This window comes from Coccinella septempunctata, chromosome 1 (genome assembly GCF_907165205.1).
Source record: "Coccinella septempunctata chromosome 1, icCocSept1.1, whole genome shotgun sequence".
In the NCBI taxonomy this organism is placed as follows: Eukaryota; Metazoa; Arthropoda; class Insecta; order Coleoptera; family Coccinellidae; genus Coccinella; species Coccinella septempunctata.
The window spans coordinates 1,217,116-1,240,983 of record NC_058189.1 but is presented as its reverse complement, the minus strand read 5'-3'; the positions used below and the strand labels follow the sequence as shown (position 1 = coordinate 1,240,983).

The 23,868-nt window shown below is 34.6% G+C and overlaps 1 protein-coding gene across 6 annotated transcripts in view; it reads left to right on the top strand.

Moving 5' to 3' along the window:
- The window catches only part of LOC123311204 (protein bric-a-brac 1-like), a 337,498-nt gene extending 318,815 nt beyond the window's left edge, over positions 1 to 18,683 (top strand). For 3 of the 6 annotated variants that reach the window (XM_044895043.1, XM_044895035.1, XM_044895050.1), the window contains 4 exons: positions 2,927 to 2,984; positions 14,681 to 14,950; positions 16,900 to 17,048; positions 17,698 to 18,683. In XM_044895043.1, the coding sequence (XP_044750978.1) occupies positions 2,927 to 2,984; positions 14,681 to 14,950; positions 16,900 to 17,048; positions 17,698 to 18,357 (1,137 nt within the window). In that variant the 3' untranslated portion in view covers positions 18,358 to 18,683. The remainder of the gene's footprint in view (positions 1 to 2,926; positions 2,985 to 14,680; positions 14,951 to 16,899; positions 17,049 to 17,697) is intronic. The other 3 variants (XM_044895067.1, XM_044895077.1, XM_044895058.1) reach the window with 3 other exon arrangements.
- Positions 18,684 to 23,868: the final 5,185 nt, after the last annotated feature.

Here is a 23,868-nt window from a genome sequence, read left to right as displayed (position 1 = left end):
AAAAATAACAACCAACTGATTATAGCTGTTTTCACTTCCAATCTCTGAAACAAAATCAATTAAAAAATGAAATAAACGATTTGCTCCTGTGTAAATTCTTGCACTAATTTGTCAGGAGCAAATCGACTAGAAAAAATTGTTGCCTGAGGATGAACTGAAAATAAAGAATGTTGAAATTATAATTGTGTATAACGTTGCGGAGTCTATATCAGACTCCTTCATCAGACGAAAATCAATTTTCGAAAATCTTCTGAATTGTATCTTTTGTTTGACATGTATTGACAATTAATGTAATGGTACTGTACTGTATGTCTGTAGGTCTCTCTGGCATCTCCGATACGAATACGAAATTTCTGGCCAACCATCGTACAAAAGCCATAAACGAAAAGCCACTTATACGTTCGTTACGACGTTGAACGTAAGTCGGTGGTGTTTCCAATGAATAATGGAATTTCCAGATTTATTGTAGGTCTAGCATGCGACAATAATAAATTGATGAAATCAATAATCAATTCGGTTGCTGTATTATTACATAGAGTAATGTCTCCCCCCGCCATTTAAGCTTTCAGAACAAAACTCGATTGGATTCGGTGAAAGTAGACCAGATGAGCTTGATACAAAATTGAACATGCACAATTTATTCCGATCGTTTCGGTTCGACGCAGGTTTGAACATCGAACGGCCTTAATAGAGATAGGTGGATGTTTTTTAGGAAGGTATCTGAAGGTTAGGGAAGACAGGGAAATATTTAATATGGTTTCTATTGGTAAAACTAGTGCTGCACTGGATCACAGAACGTCGAATATGAATCCAGTGTTGGCAGTCTTCAAAATTGAGAAAAAAACAACTATCAACTGAGAGAAAAGGATTTATTAGACAAAATATCTAAAATCTCCTTAAAAAATGACAATGATTCTACTAATGATTTAGTTCAAACTGTCATCACCATATCGCTGCGATCTACATTTGAATTCCTAATAGTCTTGAGACTTTTGGTCCTAAACAACCATAATCACGGACAATGGTAGGAGTGGACTCAGTGGACTGTGATGGTTTTGTTATAAACTCCTCAATACTTCTGACAAAATCAGCACATTGGCAACGTAGCAGAGTGTTAACACCAGAATCTTCAGAAATTGCGTAGTTTTATGCGTTTTTGAACGTTTTCAGGCTAACAACAATACGTTCATTGCTAAAACAAATAGACTATTAGATGTGAACATAAATCATCAAAATAAGGCGCTGGATATTTGTTATTTTTGTTTCCCGGCTTACATGTAGTTTTCCAATATTCTCAAGAATAACTCAGCCTAATTATTGCTGCCATTAAGGTCTCCGTCCTACTGGAGCTGTCTCATTAAAAAATGACAAATGCCAACGTCACTCATAACCGCAACCATCAAACATTTATCCAAAGTATATTTCTAGCTTTTCGATTTATATATTCGATATTAACGCTCCCAGGTGAGCTAATGCCGTTTATTATGCATTTATGCTGTCGCCTGTAATTACAGTTTATTATCGTAATTACCGACAGAGAACTCATTCGGTGTCAGAGTCACGTGATATGTTTGTTTGATGTCGAGGAGGAAAGCCCCCTTCGCCGGCAGACGAGGTGTGTTCCTTGTACTTTGCCGAAGAGGCAGGTGATTACGCTCGATGAGACGAAGACCTCGAGAATGGAGATTAGCGGCGAATAGGTTGTCGTTGTTAATCGTTTTGAGCTATCGGCCCTGTCAGATCGAAGGAAACATTTTCATTTCACGAAAAGTAACACCGGAAATAAGGCTGGCACTGCAAGGAAGATAGGACAGAAAAAAGGTGGAATATCAATAAGCCGTTCATAAATATTTGGATCAAAAGGGTATTGTCATCGTACGTAGACTGTAGGTAGTATACAGCGTAGGCCATTGACTGGTACAAATATCTCAACAGTGGATTCTTGAGGTCGAAAGAAACACTTTTTTCCTTTACTATTTTTTCGGATTCGGCCTTGATAAGAAGCTCTAGCCATTTTAAGTTTCCATAATGAGCCTTCAGAATAACAAGCTACATCTACGACACTACACATCTGTGCATCCTCCCAGAATGTGGCCGCTCCATCTGAGTCGGGCCCTCGTTACTTGAGTCTCAATTGTTGTACAACTCGCGCGTTGCAAGACTTCTGCATTCGAAACTTTGTGGATCCATCTGATGTGCATTATTTGTCTTTGATGACGTTGTTGCGTTTGTTAAACGTTGAAATATTCATAAGATAGAATCCAACTTAGTTTCAAGTGTTGGGTTCTTTCGTTCTTTGAATTTTTGATATTTCTATTCTACGTTATGCTTATAATGGGAATACTGGACGTGGCTGATATCTTTCGAGAAAGATTAATCAAATAAATGGAAAACCATATTCAGAAATTCAATTCATTCGATAAAACCGTTTGTGAGAGAGAACTAAAAATAACAGTTTTTATAGTTTTTCAACAACCTGTATCTTTTAAACCGAGCCGATTCGGAAAAAATGATAAAGGTAAAAAGTGTTTCTTTTGACCTAAAGAATTTACTGTTAAAATATTTGTACGAGTGAAAAACATCTTTTGTATTTATCTGTCCTTCATGACATTATAATTTTTTTAGTTGTACTCTGATCAAGATACGCACTGGAGTATTTTGAAGAAGAAAAGAAAGAAAACGTTGTTTTCAATTTGCTTGATTTTCACATTCTTTATTACAGATAGCTGAGATAGCTACGTTTGGCATATATTCAACCAATGATAAAAAAATTAATAAAACAGTTGAAGAAGTTATTCTTATTATTATTAAATAATGTCATTCAGTTTCTGGTTTGAACCTAATAGACTTTACTCTGAATTCTCCCGACTCTATAGTCTATTTATATAATTTACATTTTTATTGATATTTTTTCTTTTTTTTTCAGGCTAAGCTTTTGGAATCTTCCCATGCTTGGCTCGGCGCTTCCACATCATCAATAGCCGGTAAGTGCCAATGTTGAAAAATATTTGGATGTAGTTTCGTTCGTAGTTTTTTCAAAATATCATAGAACAACGCATTCTCTGTTTGTGGAACAAGGATCAATTATATCACAATATCACATATGAAAGACAAGACAAAAAGGTATTAAAATTGAATTATTATTTCTTGTTGTCATCTTCTACCATATACATAGTGATGATTTGTTTGACAAACAAAAATGCGTTGCTGATTTCGATATTATTTTTGTTGTGGTGTGTGTCATGTTTGTGTTGTGAATATTTTTTTAAACCTTAAGTCTTCTTATTTAAACTGCTACCAGATTCTTATTTTCTGTCAGTTGCGTTTTTTAGATTATTTTTATGTATAGATGAGTACCTATTATTCTCGAGAGATCAGGTTCTTTCGTTTGCATAAAAAGTGTAGCACTTTTCTACACTCGATTTTAGTATTCGTTTGCTGATTGAATTTACACCAGTGTAGAGGAAGTGCAGTTTATCTACATCTCCTTTTGACCATGTGTAGAATAAACTACACTTCCTCTACACTGGTGTAAATCAAATCTAGTGTAGAAAAGTGCTACACTTTTTATGCAAACGAAAGGCATTCAGGTCAATGCCATTTCTTTGAATGAAAAAGTACGTAGAAATTTGAAGAGACAAGACGACTCCAAACTACCAGAAATCTATTCATGATCGTGATAAAAATGTTGCAGTTGCTCTTTTATTCTCACTTCAATTTTAATTAGTATAAGGAGCGGAAGACACCTACTATTCCATGAAAGTGGAAGCTCTTAATTACGAGGATATATTGAAAAATTTTTAGCCTACTATGGAACCAAACAAAATTTCAATGTCAAAATATTTTATTACTCAACATATTCTCCTCTTAATTGGATACATTTATTACTGCGAATCTGCAACGTCCCTAGACGTTTGAAAAAAAGGTTCTTCTTGCTCTGCAAACCAGACCTTCTCAGCTTTTATTACCTCCTCGTTGGAAAGAAATTTACGACCTTTTAAACTTTTTCAATCATGATTACTCCATGGCAATCCCAAAAAACGGAAGCAAGAACTTTTCCACCAGATTTTTGGACACGAAATTCCTTAGGTCTTGGAGAACCAAAGTGTCGCCATTTCATCGATTGTTGCTTTGTTTCTGGATCGTACAAATTTACTCAAGTCTCATCCATAGCTACAATTCGATTTAAGAAGTCTACATCATTTTCAAATCGAGCACAGATCGAACGCGATGCTTCTACCCTTGCAGGCTTTTGGTCAACATACAAACATTTGGGTATCCATTTTTCAGCAATTATTCTCATGTCCAAATTGACGTGAACTAACGTGCGTTCAAAAAAATTCGTCGTCAAGTAGGCTATGAAATTTTGAAGGCTGATGTTCGGTATATCGACGTTCAAAATTCCATAGCCTACTTGACAACGAATTTTTTTGAACGCACGTTATATGATGAACGCGTTCGTATGAAATATTCAGTGCTTCAAATATCCGTTTTAGCCCAATTCGACGGTCTGATAAAATCATGTCATGAACTGCATGGATATTTTCGGAGACTGACACAAAAACTGGCCTTCCCGATCGGTCATCATCTTTAAAAAGATGATTTACCTCTTTTGAAGCTTGCAGTCCAATTTTTCACGGTCGCATACGAAGGACATTGATCACTAAGGGTATTAAGCATATCTTAGTAAATCTGCTTACCTCTTAACCTTTTAAATGCAGGTACTTGATGATGGCTCGATACTCCAATTTTTCGATTTTCACAATTTCGGTGGACATCTTCTTTCTGCGTAACTCTGGTTTACTTTTTTGACCTCAAACTTCACACTGACACATTCAATGAATTATTGTTCGTTGCTATCGTGACACAATATTTTTTTATGCATGGTACTGGTCTAGGCTAACTAGATATCAATACATCCTCCATTGAAAGTGAATTCCAGGAGCGCAGTTATTTCATTCTAAAGAGTGTTATTTACCAAATCTAATCGATGTTGGTCAATTCGTGAATAAAAGTAGGTTCTTCGAGACATGTCGGATTCTTTTTTTTTTCAAGGCGAGATCCCCATCAAACTTGGTAGTTTGGATGTCCGATGTCTTGTGGTCCAACGAAAACTCAACACCTCGAATTTCCGACTTCAAAATGAAAATGTGGAAAATCTCTCGGACCTGTCAATTTTTTATTCGAGGAGGAACAACTTTTCCACTCTTTGCATCACCGTAACTGCAACCCCCTAACGGGGGTGAGTACGACCACTTGATTTTGGATAAAGATAAGGGGTGTTGCGATACCTCATGTTGAAGATCTTAAATTTCGCTTCAAAATTTCCATCGATAACGAAATGACAGATAAAATAGTGGAGTTTTCGTTGGTCCGCCCTGTATATAAAATGGCTGCTCTAGTCGCCGCATAAATAGTGTCGAATAAAGTACGCCTCCGTAAATCATACCAGAGAACAGTTTATATGCGGTTTGTACTCTCTATACGAGTGCACATGTATGACTATTTGGACAAGGTAACCTCAGTTTTATTTATAATATATGAAGCCGCAAAACGACAAAACATTTCGACATTAATACGCAATGTTACATCGATAAATTATTAACCTATGCGAATAAACTACAGCAGATAAATTAGTTATCCGCTGTTGATTCCCGAATCCCTGTTACAAGCCAACAGAATATTGAGATAACTGATATGTACGTATGAATCTTTAATAATTCCATTACTGTTTCGCCTGACAAAGGGCATTTCATTCTATAGGTCACGTGGTTGTACTTTGAGGACATCAACATCAACCAATAATATCGTTGCGTGTTATTTCAATATGACTGTGTAACTTTTATATTATTTGTAAAGATGTTCACATATCCATTATTGATATCTTGGGGGTAGAAGAGTTGCATAAATTCCCAAAAAGATGGTCAGTTGAAACTTCGTCAAGAACTAACGGTTACGCCGAGGTGGATGAAATTTCGAGATTCATTACAAGAAGAGTCGTTCTTTCGTATCATTCACCAAATCTAGATATTTGATGATTTTTCTGAGAGATATGCTTGTCGAAAGCTGACCTTCGAAAAATTTCTAAAAAGATAGGATCAGTTGATAATTCAGAATACAGCAATGATGGATATTTTATATTAAAACCAGCAAAACTTTATATTTCATTCATTATCATTTTCCAAAATAATTACTTTGATTTCGTGATTAGCTTGTAGAGAAATTTAAAGAGGATTAGCTATCTTTCAATATGGTATGAATTTTTGAAGCCAATTGGTCGAAAAAATTGAGGGAAAAATAATTAACATATCTAATAATGTACCTATCAAATTCCAATCCATCCAAAATCCCTATTCTTGGGATATAAAAAATGCGTATTTTCATCACAGCTGAACTCTGGAAGAATGATTAATGAAAAAGCTTTCATTGTACCTACTGGGCGTTCGGTATCTATGTGACCAAACTTCAGGAGGAAAAAAATCAACAAATGAAACAAAAATGGATGAGTCAGCTCTCTTTTTTTCACATACCACGTTTTTTCACCTGAAGGCTCCAATAACATTTGTTTTATTGGCGCAATCCATCGTGAAGAAGATCTGATAAAAATGTATATCAAAATAACTCACGATGGTCCTTGCAAATTGCGAATTTAATCAGTTACCACTAGAATTTCCGCACCGTCGTTAAAACAAAAGTTATTGAAGCCACTAGCCGGGGAAACTAATTTACTTAGATGATACAGGCTGTTTGACACAAAAATTTTTTCATCTATTTTCATGAATTCCAGAGTTGGGATAAAACGCTTTTGAATTTTGGAGTATGATGAGGAATTCTCCTCAGTTTGGGTTATTACAGGATATGCAAGTTTAGACTGAGTAATTATGAGTTTCATTCATGAATTTTTCGAATGCACCGCGGAAACTATTCGAAATCATTCTTCAAATATGAGGTTTAAAAATTTAAATCGCTTCGTTCCTAGTTTACGATTTGGCAACAGCGCCTACTAGAAAATAACGGCTATAAAATAACATCTGTTGATTTACAGCCAACATAAGGCGCGTACTCATTGGCGAGCCTCAACAGCAACCGGCCATAAAAAACCCATAAAATTTTACGACCTTCCTCGTTCGTCGCAGACTTCATAGACAGCCATCTTTGTCTAGCTCATCAAGATAGTGTATTCGTTGTCCTTTATTATCAACGCATATTTCAGTCGACGTTGCCAACTTGTGAAATAGAAACGAAACGCTTTGAATTTTAAATACCCATTTTTATTTTTCATTTTTGAGTACTTTATAAAAACAGTGCAATAACTTCAAGATATCCTAATTCACATTTGATGTTCTGTGATCCAGTGCAGCACTAGTTTTACCAATAGAAAACGCTATAAGAGTGAAAAGGGGTTCAACTCTCCCGGACTTTCCATACCAAGTGGATTTCCAATATTTTAATGTTTATTTTTTGAGTTCCCACAAACCCCCAGTGGCGTAGTTTTGGGGTTATCGTGTCTTCAGTCGCCCCTAACTTCCAAGCCAATGATGATTAGGGCAATTTAGAGCCATTATCCTTTTTTTTCTACTTTCCTTCACCAAAAAGGTGGGATTCTCAAAAGAAGTTAGGACGAACCGATTAGGTAAATCAAAATTACCGAGACACCAGAATTTGGTTCACAGCAATCAACCCATGAAATATTTTTTCTGAGTACAATATCCTACAAAATTCAATCGCACATTTATGCCAACTCATTTAAAATTATATAGATAAATGAAACAATAATTTATGTTCAAGAGCGCGTGTGTATCTCTGAAGTGATTCGAGATATAAAAAGAAGTTTTTGGAAGAAAATTCTTATCTTAGCTAGAACTATTATTTCCCGAAGTTCCCTAGACTTTTAACCTTGCATAATATAGAACAGGATCCATTAAAAAAAAGTGTTTTCATACATTTTGTTGCATTTGACGTATATCTCCTTCTGAAGTTTGGTCACATTCTTATGGAATTAACATCCTGTATAAGGGGAAACAAGTCCCTGAATTAGTGGAAATCACATTCGAATCCCCTCTCATTATTATTTCTATCAACGTCCCATTTTATATTTTGTTTTTTCATAACCCATTTATTTCTGTCCCAATTAGATTATCCCACATTATTAAAGCTTAAAACACCGACATGGACGCAAGAACAACTGAAAGAGGCGATCGAGGCAGTTGTCACGCAAAAAATGCGTTTCACACAAGCTTCGACAAGGTACGGGATACCCAAGGGAACGCTCTACGACAACATCTTGGGAAAGTCCAAGAGGATGGCGGTCCTAGAGGAGGCAGGTCTGACCGCCGAAGAGGAAAACGCGGTGCTGGAGTTCTGCTGCGACGTTTCCGTGTCGCCCTACAACAGAAGAACGAAAAAATCCCTAAAGGCCGTTCTGGGATACGTCGAGAAGTTGAGGAGAATAAGAGATCCCGAATTCTTGTTCACTGGACTGTCGGGGTTCAGATGGTGGTGGGCGTTCTGTAAAAAGCACAGCATCGTATCTTTACACTACGAAAACAGCATAAGTAGAAATTCCTTATAGTTTTCATCGTGGAAATGAATTTTAATTACGTTATCAAACCGTAAGATAGAGATATTATTCGAATTGGCTGTTTATTACGCTTAAGAAAACATTCCTCGTTTCGAAAATTCATGGTTTATTTTATTCTTGAGGTTAATTTCATTTAAGATGTTCGTTCTGTGAACACTGAGTAACAGGGGTGTCTATAACGTTGGTGGTGCATTAGAAATTTTTTAACTTCCTTTTGGGTCAGAATCTTGAAATTTGATATGCTTCCATGAACAGCTACTACCTCCCTACCTGAAATATTTGTGGTCCAGCAAATATACTGAAGACATAGAGACAATTTCTGACTGTTAATTCTTTCATTTTAACTTCCAGTTTCCCGAGAATGACACAATATAGTTTGAACAATTCTGCTCATATTTTCTGAATGCTTAATCAACTCTCGATTCAAATATGTACAGGATGATCAAAATTCGTTGTCTTCTGAGGGGATCTCGAGAACTATGAGAGCTAGGAGAAAACGGATGACACATTTTCTAGCTCTTTTTCAGAGAAACAGAGAATGGTGAAAACCGTAGCCTCCTAAGATTCTTCGTTTTTGAGTTATTAGCGAAAATTGAGATTTTGACGATTTCGAAAAGTTCTCGTAACTTTTTTATCTTTGAAGTTACAGATGTGAAACTTAAACCTTCTTTGGAACTTTTATACGTAGAATCTACTGACAAAAGATTTTTTCCAATTCAAAAATAAAAATTTCAATAAAAGTTTGTATTTGAAAAAACTAAATGTTCGAAATGAAAAAATATTTTCAGCTTGTCAGTGGATTCTAATTGAAAAAGTGCCTATAGAAGGTCCAAGTTGCAGATCTGTAACTTCAAAGACAAAAAAGTTATGACAACTTTTCGAAATTGTCAAAATCTAAATTTTTAGCTAATAATTCACAACCGAAGAATCGTAGGAGGCTACGGTTTTCACCATTTTCTGTTTCTCTGAAAAAAAGCTCGGAAATGTGTCATCTAGCTCTTAGAGTTCTCGAGATCCCCTCAATAGACAACAAATTTTGCCCAGCCTGTATATATATGAATATAATGGTACTTTTATATAGATCAATTACATTCAAAATTTTGCGTTTTTGGGAAAACCGGAAGTTAAAATAAAAAATATTGGTCGGAAATCGTCTTTATACAATTTAATTTTAAAAACCAGTAAAATTCGCACGAAATTTTTTTTGTAGTAATGATTTTTCCGTAACAACTCCCCATGCCTTTGTTCATTAGTTTTTCCATTGGTACTTTAGTTACACAATCTATAGTTGGAGGAATAAAATTTTTTTGACTGGAATGAAAAGAATGCCAAATTTCATTTATTTTTCTGGTGAATGACCATCAATTTTCAACTAAAAGTTGAAAAATTTCTAATCTTGTATATGTATTTATACAATTACTCATTTTTTAATTATTTGTTCTTGATGGTTGTCAATTTTCGACGTTATCATATAATAACCTTATTTCAAATATCAACTCAACCACCTTGTACGAAAATACTTCCACTGGGATACAATAAGTTTGAAAATTGCTCATTTTTCAACTACAAAGACATGAGAATGTTAATGTCTTTCGCAACTCGTTAAATTTAATATTATCTTTATGAAATTGTTTCAAATTTGATATTTGCTTAACTCCTAGTATATAAGCAATATTTTTAGCATTCCATTAATGTTTTATTTCGATTGTTACTACATATGTAGGATCTGGTAAATAATGCATTCCTACAGTAAAAAAAAATTGAGAGGTGAAACAAGAATCGTTTTCCTGGAAATGAAATTGCCTTATTCCTGTGATTAACTGATGGAAAATTAACTTAAAATAATAGACTTCTGACAAGTTGAATAATTTGAAATTCAACTATTGATATTTTATTATCGCATATATAGCAATACCCCAGAGGAAAGGATAGGATAATTTTGATATTTGTTTATTATGTAACTGTTCTTCTGATCTTTGCATTCATAAGGCGCTGGAAAAAAGTTACACTCTGAACCCTCATTTATATTTATCGCCAAAATCGATTTCAGTTCTATTCGTTTTATTTTTGATTTTTGCCAGAATTGGATTTAGGGCTGAATAATATAATTTTGCTGATTTCAAAGTCATAATTTTATTATTCAAATCAGCCAACGAATGGCTTGCTCAACAAGCTACATGAAAATGTTCAATCATTCAAATGGGCCCAATAAACAATTCAATAACTTAATTTTCGCAAAAAAAAAAACGCGAATCCCTCCACCGATAGAACTCCACATGTTCGCTTTTTTGTTTGAACAATCAATTGGTAGTTTGAAGCCGCAGTAATCACTGATCCATTTATTAAATAACGGAAATTAAAATTGCGTAAAATAATAAAACACTTGATGATTTCGCGTTCGCAAAATGCTTTTATATGGACGAACGATGAATCAGTCAATTGGTCCATGTTTCGCATGTGATATTCGGTAAAATATAAAAGCCAATGAATTTTCCCAAACATCCGGATGCTCATTCATTGAATCATTATCAATATGTTCGATATTCATCAAATACTTGTAATTCTCTCATCGGGATACATCATTTATGAATTTATTTGCGTGTTGTCGTTATATTACGGCCAATAATCCTGTCGTTTGATCCTGACAATTGGAAATACAATAGTTGCAGAAAGTTAAATAGGGACATTATTCGATTGGCCGATAATAAACCCATTTGGAAATGGGAAGTATGACTGGAACTGAAATTATTTTCATGAGACTGAACGAAATGATATTACTGAAATAATACGAAATTAATTTCAAACACTTTCACCCACTTATTTCTCGACATTTTTGGCAAAGTCTCTATTGAATTTTACGGTATTTTTTCTGCGCCATAAAGTTTCAAAGATATTCAATTTTTCTGTCAAAGTCTGAGGGTTTCAATGAATGAGTATTCGCGTCAGACATTAACCATATACTCGATTTCTTTCAACTCTGCCCTGCATCAATTAAAAGAAAATCCTCGAAGTCGACAAACAATTTGCAATGCGCAAAAACTTGAGTAGAATTACATATTTCGCTTTTACTTTCGATAAAAACATTATGATCGTTAAAATCCCATGCATTGTTCCAGATATATCATCTATTTTTCCAGCGTCTTATTCATACTATGACCTCATATTACTTCCGAGTTTAAAACCTCATCATTGTATTATAATTGCCATATTCTTTTTTATGAAGTAAGAGAGATAATTTCGTTTTATTTCTGTGTATAATTAGATTTGAGAAAATGTGTTTTGTTCGAATCCCTTCAATTCTTTATTTTGATATTCCAAGATGTACATAGTTTGCTTTTAGTACGATTCCATTGAAAGATGTGATTTAAGGAATAGATTTAGGATAACGTTATTCCGATCTTGTTCAGAAAGCTAAGTGCCTTTATTCAGAGTTTATTGTTGATGTATGCCAGAAAATAATCTTGTTGAATTTGTTAAATTTCATAAAACGATTTCCAAGTGAATTCTAATAAGTAACACTTGAAAAGGCTGCTTGAAGGCATCATTTTTGTGTGGTGAGAAGTTCATCTTCAATGTAACTTTTAACTTAATTTTGTTAGATTGTAGCTGGATATGTATTGATGGTCGCCCTTGTTTTTATCAATAATTAACTCGATGATTAAATTTCAGGTAACTGAATTATTATCGATAGCATCAAAAATCCATTATAATGTTCATTTATTGTAGAATATAATGAACTTTCAAATTCATTTGCCTTTATCGATTATGTCCTAGAAAATATATTATGATTTTCGTAATTATAAATAGCAATAACAGAGCAATCAATTTTTATACCTTTCTGATTTGTGATAAAGTGAAGGCTTTCGAAAACTTCCTTGTAGTTATCCATTTTAATGAAGATATGTAATATTAAGAAAATTCAATAAATATTTGTTCCGATTTTACCAAATTATTGCCAATTGTTTTTGCACCATGATTGCACCAGAATAGCAAGTTTCGATTAAACTTCAAACTCTTTGAATCTTGTTTGAAGTACCTCCTCAGTTATAAAGGATGTTTCATTAAGAGCGCAAGATTTGAATTGCTAGAAATTCCACATTGACTTTGTTCTTACCGATCTATAGGTGACATAATATGGCAGTGAATATGAAGTGTAAACGTGCATACAGATTGCTCTGACGTAATACGCATGATTCAAAAATCTAACCTAGGATTTTGCGCAGAAGCGTTCAAATTGATCTGACGTGGGAGTGCACATCCCAAGTGACGTCAAATGTCTACGACATAAGCCAAATAGCATCAAGTTGCTGCTGTTGATAATCATGTTTTAAAACCTCTGAATAGTCTGAATCTTGCACTCTTATTGAAACAATCTTTACAATATTAGCAATTCAATTAGAACCCCTCACATCTTTGAAAAGTGGTTTTAAGAAACTTCTGGAATATATCACACAAATATTTTGTACAATGCTGATCGATATAGAGTAGAATCTGGGAAAGATTACACAAAAACTGTCGAAGATAGGTGTATCAAAGGTGGGGTGAGGCTTTTTTTTAACAGAAGGTAGAACTGGTCTAAATAAGGCGTTTCATCTGTACAAAACTTTCGAAATGGCAATGCGAATTATCTCAATGCAATGGTAAATAATAGCACTTGTCAAAGTAAGCACAGTCAAATTCTTTTCACCCCAAATAGCACAATAAATCAATTTTTTCAAGTGACCTAATGCAACTAATCAGATAGACTCAGATGTACCCATTAATTTGCCATCAGCCATATGTTTATGTTTTGTTTCGTTTTTCATATGTCAGAGTCACCTTCCACAGTCCTGTACTCGAAATTTAATGAAATTTAGTCGAAACTCTAGGGGTTGTAGCTCAGCCATCTTGAATATTTTATGCAGCCAATTTTCGGTTAAATGACTTATTTTGATGACTTCTACCTTCTGTCAAAAAAACCTCATTTTTGAAAACACGCTGTATATGAACTTGTTGAGATGCAAATGTAAAAAGATGTTCTTGGTTAGTTATCGATTGCGTTCTTTGAAAGAGCACCTCAAGTTGATGATCTAAGTTTGAAAGTAATGCTCAGCGAGTGGGAATATTCTGTGGGTTGATTCAAGCATACTGAAATTTCAGCAAGTTTTTCTCAGCAATTTTCACCATTTTCACCACAGTTTTGGTGGGGAAGCACCTAAACTTCACAAAAAAATTTTTTTCAATGGAAGTTAAGGTCTCCAGTTATCTTTTCAATTAATTTTCGTATTATTCTAATGTCGTTCGATTTTTTTGATTAATGAAAATAAAACAACTTATATATAGTAACTGAATTTACAAACACTTTATTTAACTTTAACTCACATTTGCTATAGACTATTTTCAATCTGGGAACCACGTGGTACTAGTTTTCTGGTTGAGCACTACTTTCAAATCAAGAATCTCTACCTTCAAAACGTCGACATGTTTTGAGCACTTGTTATTTTTTTTTGGGAAAATAACAATTATACAGAATTAGATAAAATATGGAACCAGTAATAATATCTGAAACGTGGAGGACGATATAAATATAGGTACTTTGCAGGCAAGAACAATGACTCATAACGCAAGATATTTATTTGGTTACATACTTTATCCCAAACCTGTGTCTGAACTGATATTTTCAAATAGCATCTCAACAAATTCCAAAAAAACAACAATCTTTCTTCAGTTGCTCTATCTATATGCTTGAAATAATTATCTGAGTTTCAAGCTCTGCTTCCACTTTTCTCGAAATTGATCAGAGAAAGCAAAGAAATTGAAGTAAGTCTTCCTCACAGAAAAGAGTAACAAGTTAGACAGTGAAGAAAAAACCGATCTGTTCTGTCGACATGAAATCATCTGTTGTTTATAGGGAGATACAAAATGTTGAATATTATTTGAGAAAATTGATTATTTTTTGTGTTACAGTCCACGAGAAGCCCAAAGCAGTCGAGTGGTAACCACTAGGTATCCCGAAAAGCACCAGTAACCGTTTGAAAGATAAATGTTGTTTGCTTGCTTGTTTCTTAATTTTCCGCGGAAAACTCGCTAGTTACTAATAAGTAATTTTCTTCATTTCAGCAGATAGCTACCAGTACCAATTGCAATCCATGTGGCAAAAGTGCTGGAACACAAATCAGAGTCTTGTTCATCACTTACGCTTCAGGGAAAGGGGACCTTTGAAATCCTGGAGACCAGAAACGATGGCCGAGGCAATTTTCTCCGTGTTGAAGGAAGGTTTATCGCTCTCGCAGGCCGCTAGAAAATACGACATTCCCTATCCTACTTTTGTGCTTTACGCTAATCGAGTTCACAACATGTTGGGACCCTCTGCAGATGGTGGATCAGGTAATAGTTATCTGATCAATTTTTATGTAGGAGTATATCTGACTAATTTCTTCATCGATAATCACTCAAACTCCACTAAATGAGTGAATGTATTTTCATTATTTATAATGGTGACGGAATGAACATATACATATAAGAAAAACATCAAAAAGTATAATAAAATTTATTTGTTTCTCATTTGTAAACGTCAGTTTCCAAAAACACAATATTAATCAAGAAAGTTTATTTTATCAAGTCACTAACTTGTAAAACTGGCAGTTAACTTGCAAAATTTTTACAAGTTAGTATGTAGTATTATTTACATTAGAAAATTTTGTTTTATCGTCATATATGTTGAAAATCATGGTACAATTGTTATTTCCAGTAACACAGATTTTTTATGATGAAAGAGTTGATACTGATGATGATGAACCATCTGTTGACTCAGAAACTGCTGAACTCGAGGACTGCAGAACATTTTTACTCTCCTTACTACCAAATAATTTGCTAGACATTTCGATTTTTTTGTTGACCGAATCATCGACATAACTCATCGCAATTTCGGTACTCTTCCACCCTCCTGCACGCTTTAGTGCTAAAATATCTCCACCCGAATCCGCAACCATAGTGGCTCCAGTTCTGCGAAAAGAGTGGCCGGTGTATAACTCTGGGTCTTTTAAACCTAAATATTTCGCTATTTGCTTTGGGACACCACCAATAGTGTGCTGGCCAGCATTAAGGGAAATGCACTTTCCATGTCGGTATGTCAAAAAAAAATCTTAGGCTTTCTGTTCCAGGAGGCCGAAGATTTACATATTTTCTGTATAACATGCAGGGCTTGAAGCTGCAGCCATCGTCAGTTATGGTGAATCTTCTTCTTGTTAAATTTTTTGTTCGCCGCAATGTCACAATAACGTATTTTCCCATATCTTCTACATCATTCATGTTTAAGGAGAGAACTTCGTCACATCGACAACATCCAAAAATCCCAAATATTGTTACAATTTTCGCCAGCAACCACTGGTCATCAGGAGCATGTAAAAGAAATTGTTCAGCCTCTTCTTTACTTAATACCTTGGCCTTTTTTGGCGTATAACGCTCATTTTTTCGTTTCAGAAACGCTATTACCTTTCGAAATCTGCAAATGACAACTAAACGTCATATTTTTCAATAAATTTTTTAAGGGAAACAAACCTACGAACAGGGGCATCTTCTTTCATTTCCAAGCAGCTTTTCAGCATAGACCATTTTGCCCATAAAGTATTAGGGCTGAATCTAGCTGATAGTTGATTCAAGTAGATCAACAAAACATCTTCAGTTACCCCAATCATACTATTTTTGTTTTGCCACTTTTTGAAGTCGTCGTATTCTCGCTCGTACCTTGAAGCTGATTTTGCAGGTAATAAACTTGAAGTTACACTGCTGGCTGCCAATAATAATTTCTTTTGGTACATTCATTTTCGCTTTCGCCAAAACAAATTTAAAGAAAAATAAACAGACATGTTCATGGCAATGATTCCATAGCTTACGACATTTGCGACAAATTATTGAGATTTTTTTGGAATTTATCTAACCTTTTTACAAATGAGAAACAAATAAAATATAAAACAATACACGCAAGGTAACGGGTTTTACTGGCTCAAGGAGGTTATATCCTCCATTCGCTCTTACCTTGCTAGTAATGTTATATACTATTGTAACATGTTTGACTATCTCTGGACCACAATATGAAAACTACCAAAATTTCATGGAATCAGCCAGTTAGGTATTGAGACATTCTGCACATCACATAGAACATCAGACTTCATGGACTACATATTTTTTTAATTGAATAACAAAATTAGGTTATTTTCAGAAATGGAACAACAACAATGGAACAAATAAAATAATAATTGAGAAAATTAATAATTTTTTATGAACTAGTTTCATGCTTGGCGATTCGGCAATAATTCATAGTAACCTTCTCCTTCCAGATCTCAGGCCCAAGGGTCGTGGCCGACCTCAGCGCATCCTCCTCGGGATCTGGCCGGATGAGCACATAAGAGGTGTTATAAGAGCAGTTGTTTTCAGAGACTCCCACCATATCAAAGAAGAACAACAAATTCATTATCCCAGAATTCATGTGAGTTGAAACATTATTTATAAGGAATACAAGAAATACAACGTTCATTGATCGAAGTTCTTCTTCTAACATTCAAATTAAAAGATATTCCTTGAAGAAATTGAATTGAATTGAAGACTGTATGTGGGTTGCTCGCGCCAAGCTCGGCTAAGTGGGAGCGGCCACCAAAGTAGCGTAGCACTGACATGGCACATACATGACAAAAGCGATTCGAAATTTTCAGATATCGCACATCTGAGTGAAGTTTCAATTATTATTTTTCATCGCCTTTGTCGTGTATGTGCCATGTCAGTGTTACTCTACTTTGGTGAGCGCCATTGACGCACCCCCCCGCAAGCATCGAGAAGCTAACTGATTCTGCCTTAAAAAATGCTTCTGCAACTACTTTCATCAAGCATGAAGTTATTTAATTTTATATCATCAACTACTCATGAAAGGAAACGTCCATATTTTCCACAAATAAAACGCCTTTTTCACAAATTATTTCAACCACAATTGCATTTTCAACCACATCAAACTAAGAAAAGAATAAGATTAGATTTATTTTTCGCGTCAGTCTCTCCCTCTAGCAACGTGTTGGTAATTACCTATGTATAAGTCAGAGAATTTTCAGAACCTCTTTGTAATGTTGCTACAAATACTTTTTCAGGATTCGGTAAGCAGTGTCAACACATCCGGAGTGAACACTGGTACCACAGCTAATATCCAAAACTTCCCAAACACAACCTGCAACGATGCTTCGGATCCGAACGTATCCCCAGCTGCGGCCGCAGCAGCCGTTGCCGCAGTAGCGCAAGGTTTACGACAGCAGATGTGCAGCATGGTAGCGGCGGCTAATCAAAGTTCTGCCCACGAAACAAACCCCGTAGCGAGTCTGGTGAACTCTCTCGCATTCGGCAACGCTTGCGGCAACATGCAAAATAACGGTTCGCTTCCAATGGGTATGATGCCCAATATGAGCCACATAACCTCTCTGCGTAGTATAAGCAGCCCCGCCGGTTGCATACAAGACCTTAGGATAAGCCCGTCGGAATCGGCACTAGAAAGTCCCATCTCTTCCCCGCTCGGCCTAACAGTTCCCAGTTCCATGGAGCAGACCATGAACTTATCTCTGTCCCACAATATGAACACTACCAGTGCGACGGGTATGACGTACAAATCCTCGCGGCCGTACTCGTCTCCGAGACCTGAAAATCTCTTCCAAGAAGATATTAACGATCTGGTGAAACCGATCAATTCTTCCACCCCCAACACGAGAGAGTCCATGCCTATCAAACTGGAACCGATGACGGACTGTCGAGGCGAATGAGAGAGTACCATGATCGAGTACAATGTGATAAATTCTCATTAGTTAAAACAGTTGATTGTAAAATAAGGCGCATCTAATTCTCCCCCAGGACAATGACTGCAAAACAAAGACAGATTTCTGGGACGATGAAAATTGATCCCCTTTATCTTTAATGGAAACAATCTTGGATTTAGTGTTATGATAAATTAAATTCCATTTAGGTATCGCAAACTGCAAGAAGACAATTTAAAAACTTGCCAGGCCAATTATGTCTCGACAAGGATGTTTTCAGAGAAAATGCCGGAACAGGTCAATTTTTAAAGGGAGGGGGGCATATTTTGAGCAGAATTGTAAGCCGAAATCTCCTCAACCCTAGGTGTAGGGGCTATCGCCCCTAAATTCTTAATAGGGAATAGGGGGAGAGCTATACCTCAATTAAAAGATCACTTGACTCTCTACATGAATACTATGCTTTGCAAATTTTTATTAATTCCTTGAAGTAGTTACAGGAGGTGACAATTTGAAAACTTGCCAGGCAAATTATGTCTCGACAAGGATGTTTTCAGAGAAAATGCCGAAACAGGTCAATATTTATTCGGAGGGGGGCATATTTCTAGCAGAATTGTAAGCCAAAATCTCCTCAATCTTAGGTGTAGGGGTTGTCACCCCTAAATTCTTAATAGGGGATAGAGAGTGAGCTATACCTCAATTGGAAGACAATAGTATTATGTAGGTAGAGGGACATATAGTCTTCCAATTGAGGTTTAGCTCTAGTCTATTCCCTATGAAGAATTTAGGGGTGATGGCCCCTACACCTAGGTTTTAGGAGATTTCGGTTTACAATTTTGCTTAAAATATGTCCCCTCCCTTTAAAAATTGACCGTCCCGGCTTTTTCTTTGAAAATTTGTCCCCAATTTGGGTTATCACAGCATATACAAGTTTAAACTGCATAATTATGAGTTTCATTCATGAATTTTTCAAATGCACCGCGGAAACTATTCAAAATCATTCTTCAAATATGAGGTTTTAAAATTAAAATCGCTTCGTTTCTAGTTTACGATTTGGCAACAGCGCCTACTATAAAATAAAATGGCTTGTTTATAAAATAACAGCTGTTGATTTACAGCCATCATAAGGCGCGTACTCACTGGCGAGCCTGAACAGCAACGAGCTATAAAAATCCCATAAAACTTTACGACCTTCCTCGTTCGTCGCAGACTTTGACAGCCATCTTTGTCTATCTCATCAAGATAGTGTATTTGTTGTCCTTTATTATCAACACATATCTCAGTCGTTGTTGCCAACTTGTGCAATAGAAACGAAACGCTTTAAATTTTAAACACCCATTTTTATTTTTCATTTGAATACTTAATTTCATCAGAAGGAGTATTCCCTATCAGCCTGGCAAATTTCAAATTGTCACCTCACGTAACTGCTTCAAGGAATCAATAAAAATTTGCAAACCACAGTATTCATGTAGAGGGGCAAGTGATCTTTTAATTGAGGTAAACCGCACCCCTATTCCCTTTTAAGAATTTAGGGATGATAGCCCCTACACACAGGGTTGAGGAGAATTCTGCTCAAATTATGTCGAGACATAATTGTCCAAGCAAGTTTTTAAATTGTCACCCTGTAGATATATCATCTTGCCAATTCCAAATTAAAACTAGAGAATTAGGTTTAAGTTACATTTCACATAGAGAATAATCACATTCGACAAATTACCAGTAATGAGAATTATTGGCCAATTGATTGGAATATATGGATAAATTTTTTCTGCACTCCCAGATGTCTGCTCTTGTGAAGTCGGTTTGTTGACGGGGAAAAATTATTGTTTCTTACCTTGAAAAATTTTATTATTGGACTATTTTATATAAATTTATTAAAAATTAAGCCAAAGTTTCGGCCAGTTTATTAAAAGACTGTTATATATGTATACTGTTCTCTGAAATTCAAAATTGAAGTGAATTTTTCGCGTTAGAATATACCTTTGGAACAAATTATACGTTCGATGACATTCCCACATTCGCTTATCGACAATCTGCCTCGGATAGAACCTATATATGTTTGAATGAGAGTGGTCCTCGATTTTTTTATGATGCTTAAATCTTGCATAATATTCTGCAGTTTGCATACGCGTCTGCGATTTATTCTGAACATGAAATTTCCTGACAATACCTCTAAAAAAGATTTATATATTGTTGTTAATTTTCAGCAACTTTTTTGCATTTGTAACAAAATTCTTATTATGGAGCTGATGCAAACTGTAGAATATCTTTTTTCAATTTGTGTTGTAAAATGGAAAATTTCGACTGTCCCTTCGAAGGGGAGTTGAAAAATTATTATTTTGTTATAGCAGAATGATTTTTCCATTTAACAAACCCAAACATTTTACCACTCTTTTCTTTTATTGGTGCAATAATGTTTTCTTTCTTGTTCTGTTTTATGGTCAGTGATTATCAGTATTTCATAGGTCAACTGGTTTTCTTTATTTATTTATTTATGTATAAAAAATAATGTGTACAATATGAATAAAATACATAGATTTATAAGTTAGTTATGCCATGAAGCTGAGTTAATATTAACTCAATATTATATTCCAATGTAACTAATGATACAGAATAATCAAAAATTGTTTCACAAGTTTTCCCTGACAGCCGCAGATATACAATAGTTTTGATCATATCTTTCAGTGCGATTTTAAAAACTTTATTATTGGAGAATAATTGAATTTATTCACAACATCAAAATTAACATATCTTTCCTATTTCATCATTAAATCAATCGATAATTTCTCTCCTCATATTTTGGCGATAAGAAAACAAAAAATTAAATTCAGTGGCTTCCATATAGTATTTCTTGCACTCTATTTTTATTATTTTGTCTTGTTTTTTTTTTGTTTTTGTTTATTTTGTTATTTTGGAATATGTAATTGAAATATATGGTCAACTTTATTGCTATAGTTTTAGTTGGTATAAAATCTTAATAGTACAGAAATGCCAAACAAAATGTAAGTATGTATTAATTATCAAAATACAAGTAGCTACAGTTATTCAAATAGTGAGTATAAATGTTGTGTATGTATCAGAATTTAGTGCAACCTCATGGAACAATTAATTAAAAATAGATCCATTGTTTTCATGAAAATAAAACTAAACTCAGTATCCTCCTGAATCTTTTTAGTAGCACATTTCTTTTTCTTCATTGTATTTGTTTTATACGGATTCTTCAATTGTTTAGGATATAACATCTCGTGGGTGTAATTCATCTGAAATTTACTGAAATATTCCGTTGATCGAGAAATTTATATCGTGCAGAAGCCAGAAGTTCAGTTTTTGTTTTTTTTTTCTATCATCAATAATTTTCCGTTCTATTTTTCAGAATTTTTGTCAAGAAGAGGGTGTATGTCTACTCAATGCAACCATTATTATGCTTATCATCAATAATGGTTCATTTTCACTCTTCTTGTTATACTTTGCTAACTTCGATTTAAAATTTATCTTTTCCACATAGTCTTCTAGATGAACCCAATGAGCCAAGAAAGATATTTTTGTGATTTGTTTAGATCGTAGAATGATAATGTACAAAATTTATATATCTCGTATAAATGTAAAAAATCACGATTATTGAGGAAAAAAACGTAAATGGAATTATATTGCCTTCCTGCCATTTATGGGTCTACCACATTGTTTGACTTCATGAATGTTCAGACGTGATAAATATTTTCAAAAGTGGCCTTCGAATTTTGATTTTTTTTCGAGTTATTTTTGGACATTTGGAAAAATCTCGAAAATACTATTTTTATGATTTGATTTAGTTGGGACTGAGATTATACCGATACAATGCGACATTTACTAATTTTGAAGGATAATATAAAATTTTATAGATGTAAAGTTTGGTAAAAATTAAAATTTCCTATGTAGCATTGTAATGGTGTAATTCGGTTCGATTTTCTTTTGATTTCAACTAGGCTTAAATGTGTTCAAAAAGAGTAGTAAGTGCCTTTCATGCTATGACCACTTATGTCATTCGAAATACTAGATTTTTACAAAATTGTACATTTTAATGTGTTTAGAAATGGTATTACCCTGAATGGCATGTTTTTCATATCTATTGTGAATTTAAAAAGAGAACTAAAAAATTTGTTGTTTTTGTGTACAGATTTTACATTCTTTGTCCTTATAAATTTCTACTGGACTTTATCTAATTGTTCATAAATATAACTGTTTGAGATTGACTCGAAATTTCTTGAACTAATGTTGAACATATAGTGCAATAGAGCATAAATAAAATCAACTCTGGGCACATAGGGACAAGAAGTGTATACTTATGTATTTTCCAATTGAGATCCAAAAAGAATGCTTTAATTTAATGTGTACTGTGAAAATATTTAGGATAATTATTGATGTTAGGGCCAAATATAACACTGACTTATTATTAACAGTGTTATATTCGGAATAGTCCCTTAGTATACAATAAATATTCATTGTGCTACTCTTATAGACGGGCTACTATATAGACAATGGGACAACCTATTTTACACCACACCAGTTGCTCGCAAATTTTATTTGAACTCGTAATTTCTCATATGATTTCTTTGAAATGAAAGCCTTTAGTCAACTCATTTTAATTAATTATGCACTTTATTAATTTTTGTCTGCATAGTATGAATAAATAATGGTAAATTGAAGTTTCAATAATTTTTTTCCACCTTTCCACTCCTTGAACACAATATAGTACTTGAAATTAGTGAACTAGATTTATGGAACTACTTACCTGCAAAAAATGAGTGAAAAAACAGTAATGAAGTTACAAAAATGCACCCTCATTTCAGATTTTTTTCTTTTTGATTTTTAATTGGCATACTTTTAATTTAAATGCAGGATTCCGACATCGTTCCAAAACATTCTGGACCTTTTTTATCTCTTTTTCAATTATGTAAAACGATGTTAAACATCCTGAATTTGAAGAAAACCGAGTTTTTTCTGCTTGCACCGATAAGCAAGAATCGAGACATTTTCATCGACGTGAATTTAACCGATTTTCGGTAGATTCATTCATTCATAGATTTGAGATTAACATTTTGCCCTTTCAGACAGGAGTACTTCTCTTCAAAGTACGTGTAGAGATGGGCTTGTAGCCATCGTGTTTTCTTTCTCAGCTTTTTTTTTAAGTTCCGGCGCTGAAGTAGACAGCACTATTATCTGGGAACCCCAGCTTCCACCTTTACCCATCCTACTGTTAGTACAATTCTCTGCTGGATTGAAAATACGCTGGGAACAGAAAGTACTCAGGGGTAACTTGCCAGTGATCCACCCCTACTATTAGTACGATTTCCTGGTGTGAAAACCCGGGGGGAGCAGAAAGCACTCAGAGGTGAACCGTCGTGTTTCTGTGTCGTCTCGCTCGAACCCTATCCCTGCTGAGGTTTGCTATAATCCCTTCAAATAATAGCTGGCGATCGAGAAACCCTTAAATAATGGTCATGAAAAAATTAGGATTGCTATTTAAAAAAATTATCGATGATCATA